Consider the following 21,057-nt stretch of genomic DNA (forward strand, 5'->3'; position numbering starts at 1 on the left):
CCTCAAATGCCAGGTTGAAGAACTTGAAGGAGTGAAGATTCTTAGATTTTCGAGTCCTATTTTTTATGGCAACGTCGATGGTTTTAAAAAATGTATCAAGTCTACAGTAAGTGTTTGATCCCTCAAAGTCTGGTTTCTAACCTTGAGATTTCACTCATTTATTTATTAGGCTCCATATGGGAATAAGGCCCTATGCACTATTCCTTTTATGATGGACATTTTATATAATATTCTTCCCCTCAAAAACTATATAGGGAGAGAAAAATAAGTGGTTTACCATCTATTGGGAATTTTAATCCACATGTTAATCTAGCAACAATTGCCAGGCAAAAACGCTAGAGGTGAGTCCAGTCAGAATTTAGTGAATTCTAAACAAATAGCATAGAAAGTGTTAAGTGCTCCTTTGTGGACTGCTGGCTGTACTACCAGGACAGGACTGGCGAGTTGGGCCAAGTTCCCAGGACGGTATAATCGCTGCGGGCACCAAGGAACTGTAGCCACCCAAGAGCCGCCCAGGGAGTGGCCCCAGGAACCTGCACTGCTGCCCTGGGCTGCTGCCTAGGACTTTGGGATTCCAACAGGCAGAAGGTCCGGTTGCAGAGTTTTTTGCGGAGTTTTCCAGAGGCGATGTAAATTGTGTTGTGCAACAGACTGCCCAGAGGAGCAGATAGGGAAGGCAGATATCGAAGAGATAAACAACTATGCAAAACAATGCCACTGTTGTAAATATTTTTATTTGGAAAAATAGTTTCCTTCATTAAAAATAAAACGTATTTTTGTTGACACATATTGGGTTTATTTTGATTATTTTAAATTAACAAATAGTTTTAAAAGTGAAAAAATGTTCATAGAAGGGAGAGATGTCCAAGATAGTTGGACAAACTAGACAGCTGGGATAAGGAAAAGAGGATCATGTCAGGTGCTTAGGAGTCATGTGAGCATCTCTAAACTTCGAACTTGAACTTGGAATTTGCCTCTGGATCAGTGTTTTCCTAAGCGAGCTCCAGGGCAAACTGGTTCAGAGGAATGTTCATAGAATTTGCAGATAACAAAAGGGCTCTGTGATGTAACGGAAATTTGGAAAAGAGAGTTTTAAAGCTAAGAGATTACTTTTTGCCATTTTGTCTTTTTTTTTTTTTTTAACTCTCTTGGAACTTTTAATATGCTGTTGTCTTCCCCAAGTCTCTGGTGGGGGTTGGGTGACCTGGTAGTAGAGGGGATCTACTCCATCAGATGCACAATTTCTTTTTTGGCAGGGTGTCTCAAAGAAACAATATCTTTTGAGAAATAACTGTTCAGATAACAATTGCTACTAACGAGCATTGGGAACCAGACATTTTAAGTAACCTGACATTTATCTCCAAAGGTTGGATTTGATGCCATTAGAGTATATAATAAGAGGCTGAAGGCATTGAGGAGAATACAGAAACTCATCAAAAAAGGACAGTTAAGGGCAACAAAGGTGAGGCTCCATCTTTCTTCCCCCGCCCAAAATTATTTTTTTAAACCTTTATTTATTTATTTTTATATGGTGCTGAGGATCAAACCCAGTGCCTCACATATGCCAGGCAGGCATTCTGCCACTGAGCCATAACCCCAGCCCTCTCCCTTAAATTTTTTCCTTTCTCCATGAAAGTAGTCAGATGGTCTAAAATTAAATCTATCCCCTTTAGAATCCAGATGTATAGGAACGGATGACATATGTATGTCAGAGAACAGCTGAGCTGTCTTTGTAGGCAAGAGGAATGGGTGGGAATAAAATGAAACCAGCAGGGCTCCCTCAAAACACAGGGTGTGATTTTTTTTTCATCATGAACATCATCTGTATTAATTTTAAAACCTTATTTTAAAAATAAGGATTTTTCTTCAAAAATAATTTTAAAGGAACAAAAGTAATAATTCAATGCCAGAAAATTACAATAGAAGGCAGTAAGTTCATAAACTTTCAGAGCTATTAACTTCTGCTTAGATTTTCCTACCAATATCTCTCTTGTCAAAGTTCTGTTATCTTCCAGAAATCTAGAATATTTTGACTCCTTGTTTTTTCCATTTTTTCCTAGAGAACATCAAAGTTTGGGCTGAGGTAAAATTCTTTCCTTAAAAGCTCATTCCCTTGCTGGGTGTGGTGGCACACACCTGCAATCCCAGTAGCTCAGGAGGCTGAGGCAGGAGGATTGCAAGTTCGAAACCAGATTCAGTAACTTAATTTAGCAAGATCCTGTCTCAAAATAAAAAAAGCTGGGGATGTGGCTCAGTGGTTAAGCACCATGGATTCAATCCCTACCCCCCACCCCCGCCACAAAAAAAGAGTTCATTCTCTTGACATTTTTGTTTACCAAGGAACACTGTATGCAGGACTTTTAAATAATTTGAAATGAATGGTTGAAGACATTTCAAATCAATGGCAATTAAGTTGGCAGAGTTTTCTTTATTTAGAATGGCATTGTTAGTGATGTTGGTTCATCAAATAATGCTTTCGAGCCTGATGAAGATATTGAAGATCCTGAAGAACTTGATATCCCAACCAAGGAAATCGAGGTTCAAGTGGATTGGAACTCTGAGCTTCCAGTCAAAGTGAATGTTCCCAAGGTACCAATCCATAGCCTTGTGCTTGATTGTGGAGCTATATCTTTCCTGGATGTCGTTGGAGTGAGGTCATTGCGGCTGGTAAGATTCTGTTTATTTGAACTATAAACTTAGAGATTTGACAAGAGTAAAATAGGTTACCCTGTTTTGCAAAAGAGTTAATGCATGGGCTCTATAATTTTTCCAAGTGAATACTTTTGTGATAGAATGCAATATTTTTTACTTTATTAGAGCAGTATAGTTTTACATAGAAGCTGGGTTCATTTTAACAAAATTATGCATTTGATTTACTCCATTTCAGTCCCGATTCCCTCTTCCTATTTTCCTCTTTCCTTCCACCCTCTTCCTATTTTCCTTCCTCTACTGATCTTCCTTTCATTCATTCACTTATTTTTTTAAAATATTTTGTTGTTGTTGTTGTTGTTAGACCTTTATTTAATTTATTTATTTATATGTGGTGCTGAGAATTGAACCCAGTGCCTCACACATGCCAGGCCAGCACTCTACCACTGAGCCACAACCCCAGCCCCATTCACTTATTTTTGATTGGTGCTTTCTACATATGCATAAAGGTTTAACTTCCCTGTGATATACTTGCATATGCAAATAATGTGATTCTGTTAAATTCGTTCCACATTTCCTCCCCTTTTCCTTCCCTCCTCCCTCCCCCTTGATCTTCTTCTAAAGAGTGTGATATTTAAAAGCATAAGCTCTGGAGCCAGAGTTGAATTCTGGCTTCATCACTAGCACTAGCAGTGTGACCTTGAACAAGTTGCTTGATCTGTCTGTGTCTCTATTTCTTCATTGTAATAGTCGGGTGGGTAAAGATTGTATCTGCTTCACTGGAGTGTTATGAAGATTAAATAAGATAATAAATGCAAAGAATTTAGAAGAGTGACTGGCACATATGTACCCCTTAGCAATTATGAATATTTAGAAGAGTGACTTCTTTTTTGTACAGGGAATTGAACCCAAGGGTCTACTACCAATGAGCTATATCCTCAGACCCTTTTTTATTTTATAAATATTTTTAATTATAGATAGATACAATACTTTAATTTTATTTATTTATATGTGGTGCTGAGAATCAAAACCAGTGCTTCAATACATGCCAGGCAAGTTCTCTACCACTGAGCCACAACTCCAGACCTTTTTTTGTTTCTTTTTGAAACAGGTTCTAGCTAAGTTTCTTAGGGCCTTGCTAAATTGCTGAGGCTGGCCTTGAACTTGCAGTCCTCCTGCATCAGCCTCTCAAGGTGCTGGGATTACAGGTGAATACCATTATACTCAGCTATGAACATTTATTGTGTTTTATTTTTCTGAGAAAGTGTAAGAAATGGAACATGAAAAGAAGGGAAAATGGGCAAAGTTTGTGTCATTATTATTCTATTTTTTATGTGAATAGCAGTAGTATAAGGAACCCCAGGTACATGGTAGGACTCGAAAAGCCAGGCATTATTAAGAGGTTAGAATAGTCAGGCATGTAGGAAGTCAAGGCAAGAGTTGAGAAGCATGCAGGGTGAAAACATCCATGATTTCAGAAAGCAGTTATGCAAGCTCAAGTTCACACCTTCTTTCAAGTAGATGTTAAATGCCTTATATGTGCTAAGCACTCTTCCAGGCACAAGAGACTAGTGATGAAGTAACCACGGTCTCTACCCTCATGGGACTAAGCAGTCTAGGAGGGAAGGCAAACATTAAGTAATCTTATAATTTAACAACTGTATTAAGTGCTCCAAAGAAGTCTTTAAAGAGAGTGTCACCGTTAGGTTTCAAGTTTAGGTGAAACTTCCGGTAGACATCAAGATCTCTGTTATGAATATATCAATGTCAGAATCTTGACAGTAATTTTTGTATTGTAGTTTTATGAAATATTACTATTGGGAGAAACTGGGAACAGGGCACATAAAATCTCTCTACTATTCCTTACAACTACATTTACAATGATCATAAAACATTTAATCTTAAAAAGTCAGTGCACTAGAACTATGAGCAATATATTCTATATAATCATCATTGTATTTGAAAGCAACTATTAAAGTATGGGAAATATTCTGGCATTAAATATGTTAGACTTTCTTTAAAAGTAATTCATTAAATCTTTGGGCCATTACAATCTAAAATGGATCTAAACCAATGCTTAGAGTGAAATGAACAACAAAGAACAAATGTGTGTTCTCCAGTGAGCTAATAACCAGATGTGCTAAGAGAACAGAACCTTTCAGCATATTCTCACACACTTTTGCCAAGCATTAATTACTTCCCTATCTTACCTACGTAGTACTCACACCCTAGAATTATTTCCTGTCCTTGCAGATGTAGCCCCAAAGCCCCCAGCTAAGCTAAATCTCTGTTAGAAATCTGCTTCATATTATTACATCTGATTGTCATGCCTTAGTCTGCTTACCTTTCTGATGCTTACCTGTCTGATGTTACAAATTTGTTTTTACTTTTAGATTGTCAAAGAATTCCAAAGAATTGATGTGAATGTGTACTTTGCATCACTTGAAGGTAAGTGCATCTATGTGCCAATCCATAAGACTTTTCCCTAAGTCCTTTCTCTCCTACCTTGGAATATGGGCACATAATATCTGAAGGTCTTTTAAAAAAAAAAACAAAACTCTTTAATATTGTTATAAAGAATGTGTAAGAAAATTTGCCATTTTGTCACTTTTAAGTGTATAGTTAATCCACTAGCATTCGTTATCTTCACAATATTTATAAACATCACTATTTCCAGAATTTTTCATCATCACACACAGAAGCTCTGTACCAATGACACAGTAATTCTGAGAACATTTTTTATGTCAAAGATAATACCTTGAATTTGTGTCACAGAGCTGGGAATGTATAGAAACTTATGTGTGTAGGAAAGTTTAGACTGAGTTCTCTAGAAGCAGAGCCTGAGACAGGGATTCTTGCGTTAGTAACTGAAGAAGTGAAGAAATCAGGACAGGGCAGGAGAGGCTGGTCATCAAAGTAGTTTCAGAAGTTTGACATTAGATTCCTGATTGCATAGGGAGCTCCACAGCAGGAAGAACAACAGAAGTTATGCCATCTTGAGCAAGGGGCCCGCCTTTATATTCTCATTATTGTTAATCAATGATGCAGATCCCCCTTAGATACAGGTATAGCCTCCAGGCCTCTTCAGGCAAAACAGCTCCTATTGGCCAAGAAAAATTACCCAGAGAAGAGCAGAGCTGTGAACTGTTAGCAGCCAGGCTCACAGCAGCTGGTACACTGATTTGGCAAAAGGTACATGGACTAAGGCCATCTATAAGCAGTTATGGGATAATCATTATGTGTGCTACTAGGAAAAAAAAATCTCAGTCAGTGTAGAAAAGGGTCACATTCTGGAAATGAGAAAGAAAAAAAGAAAGGAGCTACAAAACCAGTATTGGTGGATGTTATAAAAATACCTTTCCTATCAACTACTAACCATTATCTCTTTCTTGTGTAGATCATGTGATAGAGAAGATGGAGCAATGTGGCTTCTTTGATGATAATATTAGAAAGGACACATTCTTTCTGACTGTTCATGATGCTATAATCTATATACAGAACCAGGTTAAATCCCAAGATGGACAAGATTCCATTTTAGAAACGGTAAGTATTTAATCTTTCTGCATCTGTATCTTTCCTAAACTATCAGGTTTTCTATAAACTGCAAAAATTATACAAATATAGTTTGAAATCCAGCCTAATTGGGCTGGGGATGTGGCTCAAGCGGTAGCGCGCTCGCCTAGCATGCGTGCGGCCCGGGTTCGATCCTCAGCAACACCACATACCAACAAAGATGTTGTGTCTGCCGAGAACTAAGAAAAAATAAATAAATGTTAAAATTCTCTCTCTCTCTCTCTGTCCCCCCCCACTCTCTCTTTAAAAAAAAAAAAAAAGAAATCCAGCCTAATTGTTGGATTTTAGGCTAGCTGCATAACTTCTCAGAGGCTCAGTTTCTCATCTGTGAAATGGAAGTAAAAATATTTACCTTGCTGAGTAGACATGAGGACTAAATGAGATATTTTATACAAACATACCTGGGATGCCTAGTGTGTAATAGTTCTACAATGTTTGGGTTTACTAATAAAAGTAGGCATTAGCTATAATACCTTTTTATAAGATAGCACTGAGTCCTGGATCTTCCATGATTTGTATATATAAATGCAAGATAAAGTTTAGCAATCTGGAAATCCTTGTATTATAAATATCTTTAAATAGGATCCATTCATTTATAAGTGATCTTTAAAAAAAAAAAATACTAAGGTCACAAATAAACCCAGGGTGAATTTTCTCCCACAAAACAGAATAGGCCTTAATTTCCTATTGGTTTTATTTTGTCAGTTCTCTTATCAAATATCTAGAAGAGGAGAACATTCTGGTCTAGTTCATTGCATGAGGCTACTGGTAGGCCTGGAACAAAATCCTCCTTTCTCTTTGACCTTGACCTTTTCACAGTGAATTTGGGAAACTAGAACCAATGCCAACAAAAATATGATGATGATGATTCTAGGGGCATAAAGAATATTAAATTGCTTCTCATTGTTATAAAATTGGGATAAGTAGATCTTTATTGTAGATTGGAAGTTGATGTTTGAAGTAAACTAATTTATAAAGTATTATATATTCTATTTCAGCTTCTGTCAGTGGAGAGGTTGTTCTGCTTAATAGTCCCAGGGAAAAAAGAGAGGCCCTAAATACTGAAGTGTCAATTTTAAATATGAAAAAGAGAAAAAGTAGTAAAACCATAAATATATTTTTAAAAAATTTACATGGAAGCTGCTCATCTTTGAAAACACATAAACCTTTTTCTATTCAATTTAAAATTTTCTAAGCGAAAGACCAAAAAAAAAAAAAAAGGATCATATATCTAAAAAAGATTCCACTTTAAAGATAAAAGCAAAACCAAGGTATTGAGTTCTTTATCAACAAGAAAATAGTTATTTTTTTAACACACAGTTGATCTAAAATCTTAGGCAGTGAGTGTCACAAAACCCACTCACCAAGAACTCACCCACTGGGGCTGGGGTTGTGGCTCAGTGGTAGAGGCGCTTGCCTAGCCGATGTGAGGCCCTGGGTTCTATCCTCAGCACTGCATATAAATAAATAAATAGACAGATAAAATAAAAAGATCCATTGACAACTAAAAATATATATATTAAAAAAAAAAAGAGTACACCCACCGTATTAGGATCCATCTTATTTGCAATCACAGAGACACTGTGAGTGGCTGGGATGAATTTTTTTTTTCTCTGAATATGTTAGGTTGAGTGTAACTGAATGCTTGCATGACATACTTCCTGGTTCACTGAAGAGTTGGCTGAGCATTACTGTGGCCGGTGAGATCAGGAACCTTATACTTCTGTGTCTCCTTAGGGTCTAGCACAAAGCTCCATCCATGATAGATAAATGGTAAATGATGACAAACCTCACCTGTACTACTTTCCTTTTTTTCAAGAACAGTCACTTGTATATTAAGGACACTGTAGAAGCAGCAATATGATCCTCTCCTATCCCTTTTCTTCCCCCAGAACAGTCCCAATTTGTAGCTACACTTCACTGTACCTTTCCCATTCTGTCATGACCATAGCAACTTAATCTTTTAATTAATTTCTATACTAAAAAAGATAACTGGGTTGTTTGTGAGATGAAAAAGAGCAAAGTAGCACCACAAGATGACATTTTATCCTTGGCATGTATTTGGAGTTGCTTTGGAAATGTCCTTCATGCATTAATGTCTAGATTATTATTCTCCCTTATACAGATTAAATTATGTATTACCCTTAAAAAGCAGAGCTTTCTGGAACCGCAAGCTTGGTCTATAGATTGTTGGTTTCCACCTCCAATAAAATTAATTCCATCCAATTCAAGTTGGGACCATTTAATGACCTGAGTCACGAGCCCTTCACAGCGCATACACTGCTTGCTCAGTGCTGCGCTGAGTGCTCTTAGCTTAGCTGTTGAAAGAGATCTATTGACTGCTAAGTCCTTTAGGCAGGGGTTGTCCTGTTGAGAGGCATGCACTTCAGAGGTTGGGGAAGACTGCTGAAATGGAATTTGGACAATAGAGAACTCCAGTTCTCTATTTCACACTTGAATGTGAAAAAATCGTATAGGGAAAATGGTAAGGTGGGAAATTTAAAAAAAAAAAAAAAAAAGCAGAAGAAATCTGAAGAAGATTCTGAAGTCTGGGATTAGAAGCACCAGCAGAGCTTCAAATTTTCAGTGTGGTATCAGGTGGATGAATGCTATTATATTGCCAATAAATACTTTGTGTTCTCTTTGTCAAGATCACCCTCATTCAAGATTGTAAAGATCCTCTTGAATTAATGGAAGCAGAGTTGACTGAGGAAGAACTTGATGTCCAGGATGAGGTATGATACTTATTTTCTCCTGAAGAAAATAATTTGGATTGAATTTTGAGTAAACTGAATAAGGCAAGTAGTGAGTATGTCTGATTAAGAACCTTTCAGGGGACCAGGGTTGTGGCTCAGTGGTAGAGCTCTCTCACCTAGCATGTGCGAGGTCCTGGATTTGCTCCTTGGCACCACATTAAAAAAAAATAAGTAAAATAAAATAAAGATATTGTGTCCATCTACAACTAAAAAATAAATATTTTTTAAAAAGAACCATTCAGGGAACAGAGTTCCAAAAAATATAAAAAGGATGGCTTGAGGGCTGGGGATGTGGCTCAAGCGGTAGTGCGCTTGCCTGGCCTGCGTGCAGCCCAGGTTCGATCCTCAGCACCACATACCAACAAAGATGTTGTGTCCGCCGAAAACTAAAAAATAAATATTAAAAAAAAAAATTCTCTCTCTCTTTCTCTCTCTCTCTCTCTTTAATTTTTTTTTTAAAAGGATGGCTTGAAAGGAGGGAAAAATAGAAAACAAGAATTCTCCCTTGAAGACATGAAATACTTGACGACCTTTTGTCTCAAGCATATTGAGATGATCAGCAACTTGCAGTAGCTAATGCACTGCATCTTGATTTTATACCTAACCCAACAAAATATTGTTCAGAGACTTGAGGCCATGGGATAGGGAGAAAGTGAATGGAGGAATTCCTAATCCAGGAATTTCATAAGCTTCAGGAATAGTACATAAGGAATAGAAACCTTATGACTTTTCTTCGTCTGACTGATAATGGCTTAAAAAAGAAACTCCTTTCACTGGAGGCCGATCCTATGTATTTCAGATACTCTGTGGCATCGGACTATTCCTAGGAAACTTGGCTGAACTTCTAATGTCTGAATAAGCTTTGTGGTTCCACCCCTGAGTAAAATGGTAGCAACAATGGAAGATCATAGAATTAAAAAAAGAATTTTTCTTAGTTGTAAATGGACACAATACCTTTATTTTATTTATTTATATTTTTATGTGATTCTGAGGATCAAATACAATGCCTCACATTTGCTAGGCAAGCATTCTACCACTGAGCTACAACCCCAGCCCCAAGATCAGAGAATTTTAAAGTTGGAAGATTTCTTTTTTTTTTTTTTAAGAGAGAGAGAGAGAGAGAGAGAGAGAGAGAGAGAGAGAGAGAGTGTTTATTGTCAGACACAACATCTTTGTTTATATGTGGTGCTGAGGATCGAACCCGGGTCGCACACATGCCAGGCGAGCGCGCTACCACTTGAGCCACATCCCCAGCCCAGGAAGATTTCTTAAAAATGAAGTTAGCTGGGTATATGGTGGCACATGCCTGTAATCCCAGCTATTGGGGAAGTTGAGGCAGGAGGGACATAAGTTCAAGGCCGACCTCAGCAGTTTAGCGAGACCCTGGCTCAAAATAAACAAAAAGGGTAAGGATGAAGGTCAGTTCAGTGGTAGAGTGTCCCTAAGCTCAATCCTCAGTGCTGAAAAAAAAGTGATGCCACATCCCACCCTATGTAGAAGTCCCTCCTGTACCATTCTTGATGGATGTTTACTTTTGTGTGAACGTTTCCAAAAACAGGCAACAAGTGATGCTCAATGGAGTTTGCTATATGGATACAAGTTTCTAAATGTTAGCTGTGTTTACAAAACTGAATTTGGCTTTTCCATAATAACCACCTAGTGAGAATGAGATCTGCCTTCCTTCGCAACACAAACCTTCCCACTTAACAGAGAATAGCTCTTATGTCTCTTCCAGACTCTCCTCCAGGAAAACTCCAATTTCTTCTACTGTTCCTTACAGACATGCATTTGTCTATGATATAGGTTGAGTTGGGGAGTTAAGAGTTAATAGTTAATTTGTCAATATTTCACTGTCCAAGATGGGAACAAAAAGTCCTAAAGGTGGTCAGACCCAGATGGACATTATACAACCACTACTTAATTTAATCTCATCAAGATTGAACCCAGGGCCCTGAACATGTGAGGCAAGCTCTTTCCCACTGAGCCACAACCCCAGCCCATCAAGATCTTTTTGTTACTGTAACTTTGAAATGTCTGCTTTCATTGTAGCTACATGCAAATCTTAGCATCTACCCAACAGGGTCAACTAAAGACATTTTCATACAAACTGTGGTCTAGCAGGGGTGTTCATGTATATTTGTCATTGATTTGGGGGCCCAAATGTAAGATTACACATATTTCTGCTAGATTGTACCTTATGGTTCCAGTTTATTGAAACAGTTTGGCAATTTGAACCTATCAATCAACTATTAACTCCCCAACTCAACCTATATCATAGACAAATCAGATAAGCATGCCTTCTCTGCCTTTTTCCAGGTCTTGATAAAAATTGTTGATAAGTATAGTTTTCTCTGATATGAAGATGCTGATCCATAATGGGGATTGGAGTGGGGGAAGCATGGGTGTAATGCAGGAACTTTAGATATGGCAAAGGGGAGGGAAAGGAAAGGAGAGGGCAGGAGGCAGCAAAGATGGTGGAATGAGATGGATATCATTACCTCAAGTACATGTATGAAGACACAAATGGTGTGACTATATTTTGTGTACAACCAGAGAAGGGAAAAATTGTGCTCTCCATGTGTACTATGAATTGAAATGCATTCTGCTGTCATATATAACAAATTAGAATTGTCGCATTCCCCGCGACAAAAACACTCAGGGTCACTCCAGGGGTACTGGGCTGAGGAAATAACCACACGAGACAGAGATACCTTTTTCTTTGGGGGTCCTGTGCTGCTCCTCTGACCTTAAGGGTCCGCAGAAAGAGAGAGAGTGTGTGAGCTCATGCTAACCCTTTTTATTGAGGAGAAGCCATTCAAATGAGGCAAGGGGTCAGGTTTCAAGGGGCTGATGTCTGCTGTCAGCAAGTTGACTGACATCTAGGAAAGCCACACCCAAAAGCAGAGCAAGAGAAGCGGACACACAAAGCGGACACACAAATGTTCTGTGGAACATTCTATCCCAAACAGGGCAAAGGGGTAATATCACAAAGAAACAGTTGAGCATAGCTCAACCCATGGGGCTGCAAGAAGGCACGCCTACACATGAAAACACATTTTGCGACATTTTGTGACTTCCAAGATCGGGGCAGCCATCTAGGGCCACTTTGATGTGGCCAGATCACTTGGAAGTGACAGACAGAGCCTCAACTAATCAGGGAGGAAAAATGCTGGTAACATAGAGTGACGGCCTTTCACACAAAATAAATAATATCTTTAAAAAAGAATAATATCCAAACCCCTGTCATAAAATCAGGCAATAGAGACAATGAGCAGCAAATTTGATAAAGATATTGCTAGAGTGAGAATCACAGGCCCTGCGTCTCAGCCTACCAGCTTAATAAGCCTAGGAAAGTCATTATGAGCTGAGAATTTCTTCCAGTTTTAGTAACTTATGACTCTATGGATATAGGGCAGCCTTAGTTTGAGTAAAAACTCCTATCAAAACTGGAACTTAAGAAGAAGCTGTCATATTATAGGATTTTTGTTGACTACCACATAAAAGGATCATTCAGTTAGGCTTCTATAGGTGGTGAAGCAGTCTGGCACAGCAGTTTCAACAGCATGGGCTTTAGGACCAGACAGATCTGCGGGCTAGTCCTGATTCTGCGATTTATTGGCTGTACAGCCCAGGGTAAATTACTTACCCTGTCTTTATTTTGGTATCTGCATGTAAAATAGAAAATACCACAGAGTTCTAAAAATTGAAGGATGCATGTGAAATAACAAGAGCAGTGTCTTATGTATAGTAAGTGCTCAATAAATAGTAATTATTGCTTTTATATAAATCCAATTAAAGTATGATGAAGGTCATTAAGTTTTATTCTACTTTTATTGTGACAATATGTACCTAAGATGTATAAAATTAAGCAACCAATACCATAAAAACGTATTTGTAATGATGTAGACACAAGTTGCACCAACACTGTTTCCCTTTTGTTTCCACAGGCTATGCGTAGACTTGCTTTCTGAAAGTGGGATCAGGAGGTCACTCGCTGTAAACAAGGACTGCAAGGCATAATTTACCCAACAATGTCATTCTATGCAAACATTTTCTGCATTGATTATTTCTTTGGACTTGAAACACTTCATTCTTTTCCTTTTGCATTTTTTTAAATCATTGAGTTTTTTAACCTCTTAGTCATTAAATGATGAAAACATTTAGATAATTTCTGTGCCTTATTTATTTAATAAGCAGCTTACCTCTAAAATGTGCAAAGTGGCAAGGAGAATTGCCCAGGCAAATTGGTAATGTCCAGGATCTGCTGACATTGTAAGATGCTGCAAATCTGTCATGCAGATGAACTAGCAATGTGTACCAGGTTACTGGCATATCTCTGTTCAATCAGAGTAAGTGTTGACCTAATAGCTTCTGTGGGCGGGTGAGTCAGGAAGGACTAATCATAAAGAAAGATCTGTTTCTGATTGACCTTGATATCCATGAGCTGCACTGATCACAGAGTAAAGGCACATTCAGAAAATGCTGAAATGCAATTATTCATGCTTTTATCAATAATAGCCTTTTTGCAAAATAAGTCAAAGTGTTTAAAATGCAAGTTTGGTTAGTACTTAGTAATGAAGTGTTGTTATATGTGACCAGATATATAACCAGAATTTAGGATCTCTTTAATGCTGGACATGGTTCACTTAAAAACTATTAGAATGGGGCTCATATATTTTAAAAATATTGGGGCAGAGAAGTGAGATTTTCATGGCTTATAGAAATAATTTTTTGATATGATAACATCATAGATCATAATTAAGATCAAAGAAAATAAAATATGAGACAGGACTAGCTTAAAAATGAAGTTTTAACTTATCCTTATAGAAATGCTCATTGTGTGAAACTAAACTGCTTTATGAGCAAAACCAATTTTGATATAAGATCATGATGATTAAAATTAGCTTAAATTTTTCTCCACTTATCAGTACATAAAGTAATATTTAATTGAATTCTAACTACTTTTCAAAAGAAATCTACAAATAAAATGTCTATAGTAGTCTGTACTTAAAATGAGTTAACTCAAAAGGAAAAAAATGGTTTGGAATATACACTTTGGAAATAGATACTTTAAAAAAATCCATATCTGAAACCAGCAAATTTTATCTTTCATTTTTACTTAATCTTTTCCAAACACAGTTCTAGGTATTAATGTATAATATATACGTTGGAGTGAAGTCACCATTTCCAGAAACAAATAAGTACTCAGGTCTTCAGCTGAGCCAGTGTCCTGCTTGATTGAGGGCTATATTTCCCTTTAGCACAGGTGTGTGAAATTCCCAAATGTGTTTGGTTATCCAAAGATACAATGTGTCACCTCTGTTTTTTTTTTTTCTTAAATAAAATCAGAAACCATGTTCCCACTTCTGAAGGAAGATGATCAGTGATAATATAAAATTAGATGATCCTGAATTGTGATTATATCTAGTTGTGGCAAAACCAAAATTATAATGCTATCTCATTTTCATAGTGATACCTGATTATAAGGGCAAAAATTATCTCTAAAGAGTGAATGTAATAGTCTTGCAGAAAATGAAAGAATACCTCTGTTCAATAGAGGGAATGTGCACTGCTCTCTCTCTCTCTCTCTCTCTCTCTCTCTCTTCTCTCTCTTTTTTTTTAAAGGAGATACCAAAGTTCCATTTTATAAGCTAGATTTTTGTAAAATCTTGGGTCCATTTTAGACTATGAAGACCAGTCTTACTTGTTTCACCTGCATACTCTAGAAATACTCTCCTATGTATTTTGTGAATAGCAAGTATACCCTTAATTCTGTATTGTCTATGGAAATTTTACTTGAAATTAAAACTGTCTCTGTCATATTCTTAACCTATAGGATGATTGTAGTATTACATATGAATTTTAATAGCAAGTGAAAACCTTAAATCATGTAAATTTGAAAATATTTACACATATATTTAATAATTTCAAAGTTGCCTTTTGCTGAAGTGTGTCTTTTCTGAGAAAAACTATTAAACATAATTTTAAAATCCCATATTCCAAGTTTGTCATTACTTTTTTCCATGTTTTATTTATTTATTTATTTAAATTAATATATGAGAGTGGAATGCATTACAATTCTTATTTCACATGTAGAGCACAATATTTCATATCTCTGGTTGTATGCACAGTATATTCATACCAATTTGTGTCTTCATACATGTATTTTATTTATGTTTTTTAAAGAGAGAGTGTGAGAGAGAGAGAGAGAGAGAGAGAGAGAGAGAGAGAGAGAGAGAGAATTTTTAATATTTATTTTTTAGTTTTCGGCAGACACAACATCTTTGTATGTGGTGCTGAGGATGGAACCCAGGCCGCACGCATGCCAGGTGAGCGTGCTACCACTAGAGCCACATCCCCAGCCCCCATACATGTATTTTAGATAATAATGACCATCACATTCCACCATCATTCTAACCCCATCCCCCCCTCCCTTCCCCTCCCATCCCTCTGTCCTATCTAGAGTTTGTCTATTCTTCCCATGCTCCCCCTCCCTACCCCACTATGAATCAGCCTCCTTATATCAGAAAAAACATTTGGCATTTGTTGTTTTGGGATTGGCTAACTTCACTTGGCATTATCTTCTCTAACTCCATCCATTTACCTGAAAATGCCATGATTTTATTCTCTTTTATTGCTGAATAATATTCCATTGTGTATATATGCCACTTTTTTATCCATTCATATATTGAAGGGCATCTAGGTTGGTTCCACAGTTTAGCTATTGTGAATTGTGCTGCTATAAACATTGATGTGACTATGTCCCTGTAGTGTGCTGTTTTTAAGTCCTTTGGGTATAGACCGAGGAGAGAGATAGCTGGGTCAAATGGTGGTTCCATTCCCAATTTTCCAAGAAATCTCCATACTGCTTTCCATAATTGGGTGCACCAATTTGCAGTCCCAACAGCAATGTATGAGTGTACCTTTTCCCCACATCCTCACCAACACTTATTGTTGTTTGTCTTCATAATAGCTGCCATTCTGACTGGAGCAAGATGAAATCTTAAAGTGGTTTTGATTTGCATTTCTCTAATCGCTAGTGATGATGAACATTTTTAAATATATTTGTTGATTGATTGTATATCCTCTTCTGAAAAGTGTCTGTTCAGGTACTTGGCCCATTTATTGATTGGGTTATTTGTTTTTTTTTTTGTGCTTAGCTTTTTGAGTTCTTTATATACCCTAGTGCTCTATCTGATATGTGAGGAGTAAATATCTGCTCCCAAGATGTAGGCTCTCTATTCACCTCACAGATTGTTTCTTTTGCTGAGAAGAAACTTTTTAGTTTGAGTCCATCCCATTTATTGATTCTTGATTTTAATTTGTGTGCCAAAGGAGTGTTATTAAGAAAAACCTTAAATAATATAAATTTGAAAATATTTACACATAAATTTAATAAATGCAAAGTTGCCTTTTGCTGATGTGTGTCCGTTCTGAGAAAAACTATAAAATATAATTTTAAAATCCCATATTCCAAGTTTGCCATTACTTAAAAAAAAATATAGATAGACACAACACAATGCCTTTATTTTTATGTGGTGCTGAGGATCGAACCCGGGTCCCCGACCATACTAGGGGAGCACTCTACCACTGAGCCACAATCCCAGCCCTTGCCATTACTTTTATCAGTCATCATTTTGATGTATTCTTCACAGCCCTAATTCCATTTGTAGGTAATTTTTTTGTAGGTTTATCAATGCATAAATAATGTTATTCACAAATCTCAGTAAAATCCGTAATACTTAACCAAATATTTACAGCTTATTTTGTACAATGGTTTTCATTATCTTAAGCAAACTCTTCATTCTAGTTCAACATACATATAAAAAGAATACAAATCCTAGTGTATTCTTAAAGAATTTTCATAAGCACACCAGTCAGCCAGTCCCATATCAACAAGCAGAATAGAATCGGTGCCCTGCAGCCCTCCCAAACTCCTCCTGCCTAGTAAAGCCAAGGGTAATCACTGTCCTCAGTCATAAAACCTATTTTTTGAAATGGCAATAAATGGAAGCAAAGATTATTTTCCTCCTTCACTTTTGTGTGTTTTCTTTTACTCAATGTTATCATCAGTTTCATCCCTGTTTATGCATGCAGCAACCATTCATTAATTTGTTCTGCTGTATAGTATCCCACTATCTGAATACTTATTTGTCCATGGGCTTTCATGAATAGGACTGCTCTGAACATTCTTGTGAGGTGCTCCTCCAGGTTCCAGAAATATCTGGGGTGGGGTCCTCTATATGGGGCGTGGCCATAAGAGATGAGAGTCAGTGGAAGTAGGATTAATCTCTGACTACATCAGTTAGAGTAAAAAGCATTTGTCAAGTGAACAATATAATAAACAATGTAACACAAGGCACATGGACTCTAGTTTAATCAAATGAACATTAGTTCCAAAAGAAAACTACATAAGAACAAGTGAATGGGACAAAATGAATGGGAGAGAGAAAAAAACAAATATAAGGGAAAGAGGAAAGGAAGGTCAGAGGAGTAAAAGAGTAAAAAGGGGGAGAGTCACTGATGAAGAAAATGTCATTAGAGGGCTGAACTCAGTGGTGCATACTTGTAACTCCAGCTTCCCAGGAGGCTGAGGCAGGAGGATCCCAAATTCAAGGCCAGCCTGAGTAACTTACTAAGATCTTATCTCAAAATAAAGAGAGCTGTGCTTGTAGCTCAGTGGTACAACACTTGCCCAGCATGCGTGAGGCCCTGGGTTTGATCCCCAGATCTGAAAAAAAAAAGAATAGGAAAGGAATAGGAGGTAGAGAATTTGGTAGCAGGAAAAGAAAATTCAAATAGAGGGTTGATTTCAATACAAACATCCTTTAAGAACTCAAGAGAAGTGAGTGACACTCCTTGTCCTACACACCATACCCTCTCTTGGTCCTCTTTACCTGGGTCTGTTCCCTCACCCCATCTAGTTATCATCTTTTAGTTTGCCCTATCATTCACTTATGTTAGTTGTTTTTCTCTTCCTGTTTCCTCCTCTATGCTAGAACATAAGCTCTTCCAGGGCAGAGTTCTTGTTTTGTTCCTGGACATAACACCAGCACTTAGAAGTGTCAGAAGGGCCAGTCACACATTAGGTGCTCAACAAATATTGCTGAATGGCTGAATTAAGCTGCAGTTAGTGATGCTGAATCAGGCTAACATGATTTGAGAATATTAGTCTTCAAAATATATAAGAACATGCAGTGTTTCCCCAGCTTTCAAGACTATTTCTGAGGCCTACGGCAATAACTCATTCTTGCTTGCTTACTTACTAGATTCCAGGAAAGGGGCTGGCAAATTACTTAGCTACTAACAGAGAGCATGCTGTTGAAGGTCTTTTAGACTTTGTACTCATTTTGAATACGCTGAACAAGGTAGCCCACTCTATCTTTTTCTTCAGGAACATCTTTGGGTCTGGACATATTGTTTTTTGTATAAGATTTTCTAGCTTCAAGATCATTCCCAGTGCATTTTTTTTTTTTAAGATCATTTGCTCCAGTATTGAGCTCCTTTGTCCTCATTTAAAACTTTCCAAGGGCACTCATTTCTCCATCTCCCCCATGTTAACATCTTGCATAGTGACTGTACAATATAAACCTAGGAAACTGGTGTTGTACAAACCATAGAGCTTATTCATATTTTATCAGTTACACATACACTCAGATGTGTGTATCTCTATGCAACGTTATCCCTTGCACAACTTCATATAAACAATCAAGCTTAACTATCCTGTCAACAAAAGACTTCTTCTGAGGATTCCCTTTTTAAAAATATTTTATTTTTTTATTAGTTCATTTTGGTTATAAAAAATATTAGGGTTCACTTTGACATAATTATACGAGATAATTTACTACAATTCAGTCCCCAGTACTTCCCCTTTCCATCCCTCTTCCCTCCCCTGTTCCCTTTCCTCTACTGATACACTTATTTATAGTTTTTAATTAGTGCCTTGTGGATGTGTATGAAAGTGAGGTTCACTGTGGTATATTCATATCCGGACATAGGAAAGTTAGGTCAGATTCATTCCCAGTTCTTCCTCAGAGCCCTTTTCAAAAAGCATTTCTAAGTGCAGGTACACCTTGCCACCATCACACCACCATGGTGTGAACAAGAACATTTTGAATTGAAAGAGCACCTCTGGTATTAACCTTCCTGTGGCCAGGTTAGGTTGAATGCCTGCTACTCTACAGCATTATACTGTACTATACTGAAAGGTGAGGTACTGGGGACTGAATTGAAGCCAATTGTATTTCATGTTTGTATGATTATGTCAAAATGAATCCTAATATTATTTATAACTAAAATGAATTTAAAAAATTTAAAAACTTGTTTGCAATGATTTCTAGTGAGTCTCCAATGAGAAAATATTTTTCCTCTGCAACTTCATTTCTACCCACTACTATCCCAGGCATGGAGGAGCTCTAGGCCATATAGCAGGAACATCTAAATGTCACTTTTTACATGTGATGAAATGCTAAAAGTCCTTGACCAAACAGTACTGCAAGCTAGGGGAGTCTTCAGAGAAGAGGTTTTCTTTAAGGCGTCTATGAACCAGGTGACACTGCCCCAACAGTTGAGGACGGTTCTTTTTTATTATTGTTATTAGTTGTTCAAAACATTACATAGTTCTTGACATATCATATTTCACACTTTGATTCAAGTGGGTTATGAACTCCCATTTTTACCCCGTATACAGATTGCAGAATCACATCGGTTACACATCCACGTTTTTACATACTGCCATACTAGTGTCTGTTGTATTCTGCTGCCTTTCCTATCCTCTACTATCCCCCCTCTCCTCCCCTCTCCTCCCTTCCCATCTTCTCTCTCTACCCCATCTACAGTAGTTCATTTCTCTCCCTTGTTTTTTTTCCCTTTCCCTCACTTCCTCTTATATGTAATTTTGTATAACAATGAGGGTCTCCTTCCATTTCCATGCAATTTCCCTTCTCTCTCCCTTTCCCTCCCACCTCTCGTCCCTGTTTAATGTTAATCTTCTTCTCATGCTCTTCCTCCCTGCTCTGTTCTTAGTTGCTCTCCTTATATCAAAGAAGACCTTAAAAGAGCGCACTATAGGGATACTGCTACATCGATGTTCATAGCAGCACAATTCACAATAGCTAGACTGTGGAACCAACCTAGATGCCCTTCAATAGATGGATGGATAAAAAAAAAAAAATGTGGCATTTATACACAATGGAGTATTACTCTGCACTAAAAAATGTCAAAATCATGGCATTTGCAAGGAAATGGATGGCATTAGAGCAGATTATGCTAAGTGAAGCTAGCCAATCCCTAAAAAACAAATGCCAAATGTCTTATTTGATATAAGGAGGATGGTTCTTATCTCTGCGTGATGATCAAAATAGCCAAGCCTACTTTCCCCAGTTGAATTCATTTCTAGTGCATCAATTTGTGAATCAGCACAGCAGGATCCTTTAAATTATTATAAATTATTCCCCCCAAGCTTGTACCATATACAAAAGAAAGAGCTGGGAATCCTTCTATACTCTGGCCCAGAAGTATATCATGAATAGGAGAGGTCTGGATCATTAACACACATGGCCGTTCTCCAGTAAGCTCCCCATTTAGTTGGTCAGGGAAGGAAGTAGTGAGAAACATGACTAGAGACTGGCCTGGGGCCAGATAATGAGGGGTCTTGTATACTACATTAAGGAGCTTGGATTTTATCCTCTTTTCTGGTAAGAGATAAAGGCAAAAATGGTTGGGTTACATTACCTGACTAATCCAATCAGCTGATCTAGAAATAAATTCAGAAGGTGAAATTAAACTGAATGAATGGGGCTTTTGTGTTTTAGTTTCCAAGGACAGAGTAAGAGATGAAAGCTTTCATGATTTTGAAACAAAGGCCTTGTTCCATGATGGTGATTTTCATTTCTATAGTTCATCCTTTTAAGATAATTGCAGTATTACATTATTTATAATTACACGAGACCTTATTTTATGATCAGAAAAATAAATATGTAGAATTTAAAATATATAAAGCAAAATCAGAATCTGATTTGAGATGATGGAGTTAGTATTTCCTTATAAATATGTTGTTGTTTCTATGTGGGAGTCACTG

At 37.3% G+C, this 21,057-nt stretch overlaps 1 protein-coding gene across 1 annotated transcript in view; it reads left to right on the forward strand.

Annotated features, from left to right (window-relative positions):
• Slc26a4 (solute carrier family 26 member 4) overlaps positions 1-14,973 on the forward strand; it is a 55,214-nt gene extending 40,241 nt beyond the window's left edge. Inside the window, exons 15-21 of the mRNA XM_078040247.1 lie at positions 14-106; positions 1,367-1,462; positions 2,437-2,667; positions 5,043-5,097; positions 6,047-6,192; positions 8,874-8,957; positions 12,926-14,973. Coding sequence (XP_077896373.1) covers positions 14-106; positions 1,367-1,462; positions 2,437-2,667; positions 5,043-5,097; positions 6,047-6,192; positions 8,874-8,957; positions 12,926-12,949 — 729 coding nt within the window. The 3' untranslated portion in view covers positions 12,950-14,973. The remainder of the gene's footprint in view (positions 1-13; positions 107-1,366; positions 1,463-2,436; positions 2,668-5,042; positions 5,098-6,046; positions 6,193-8,873; positions 8,958-12,925) is intronic.
• The last annotated feature ends 6,084 nt before the right edge of the window (positions 14,974-21,057 follow it).

The sequence above is a fragment of the Ictidomys tridecemlineatus genome, chromosome 2, assembly GCF_052094955.1.
Source record: "Ictidomys tridecemlineatus isolate mIctTri1 chromosome 2, mIctTri1.hap1, whole genome shotgun sequence".
Classification (NCBI taxonomy): domain Eukaryota; kingdom Metazoa; phylum Chordata; class Mammalia; order Rodentia; family Sciuridae; genus Ictidomys; species Ictidomys tridecemlineatus.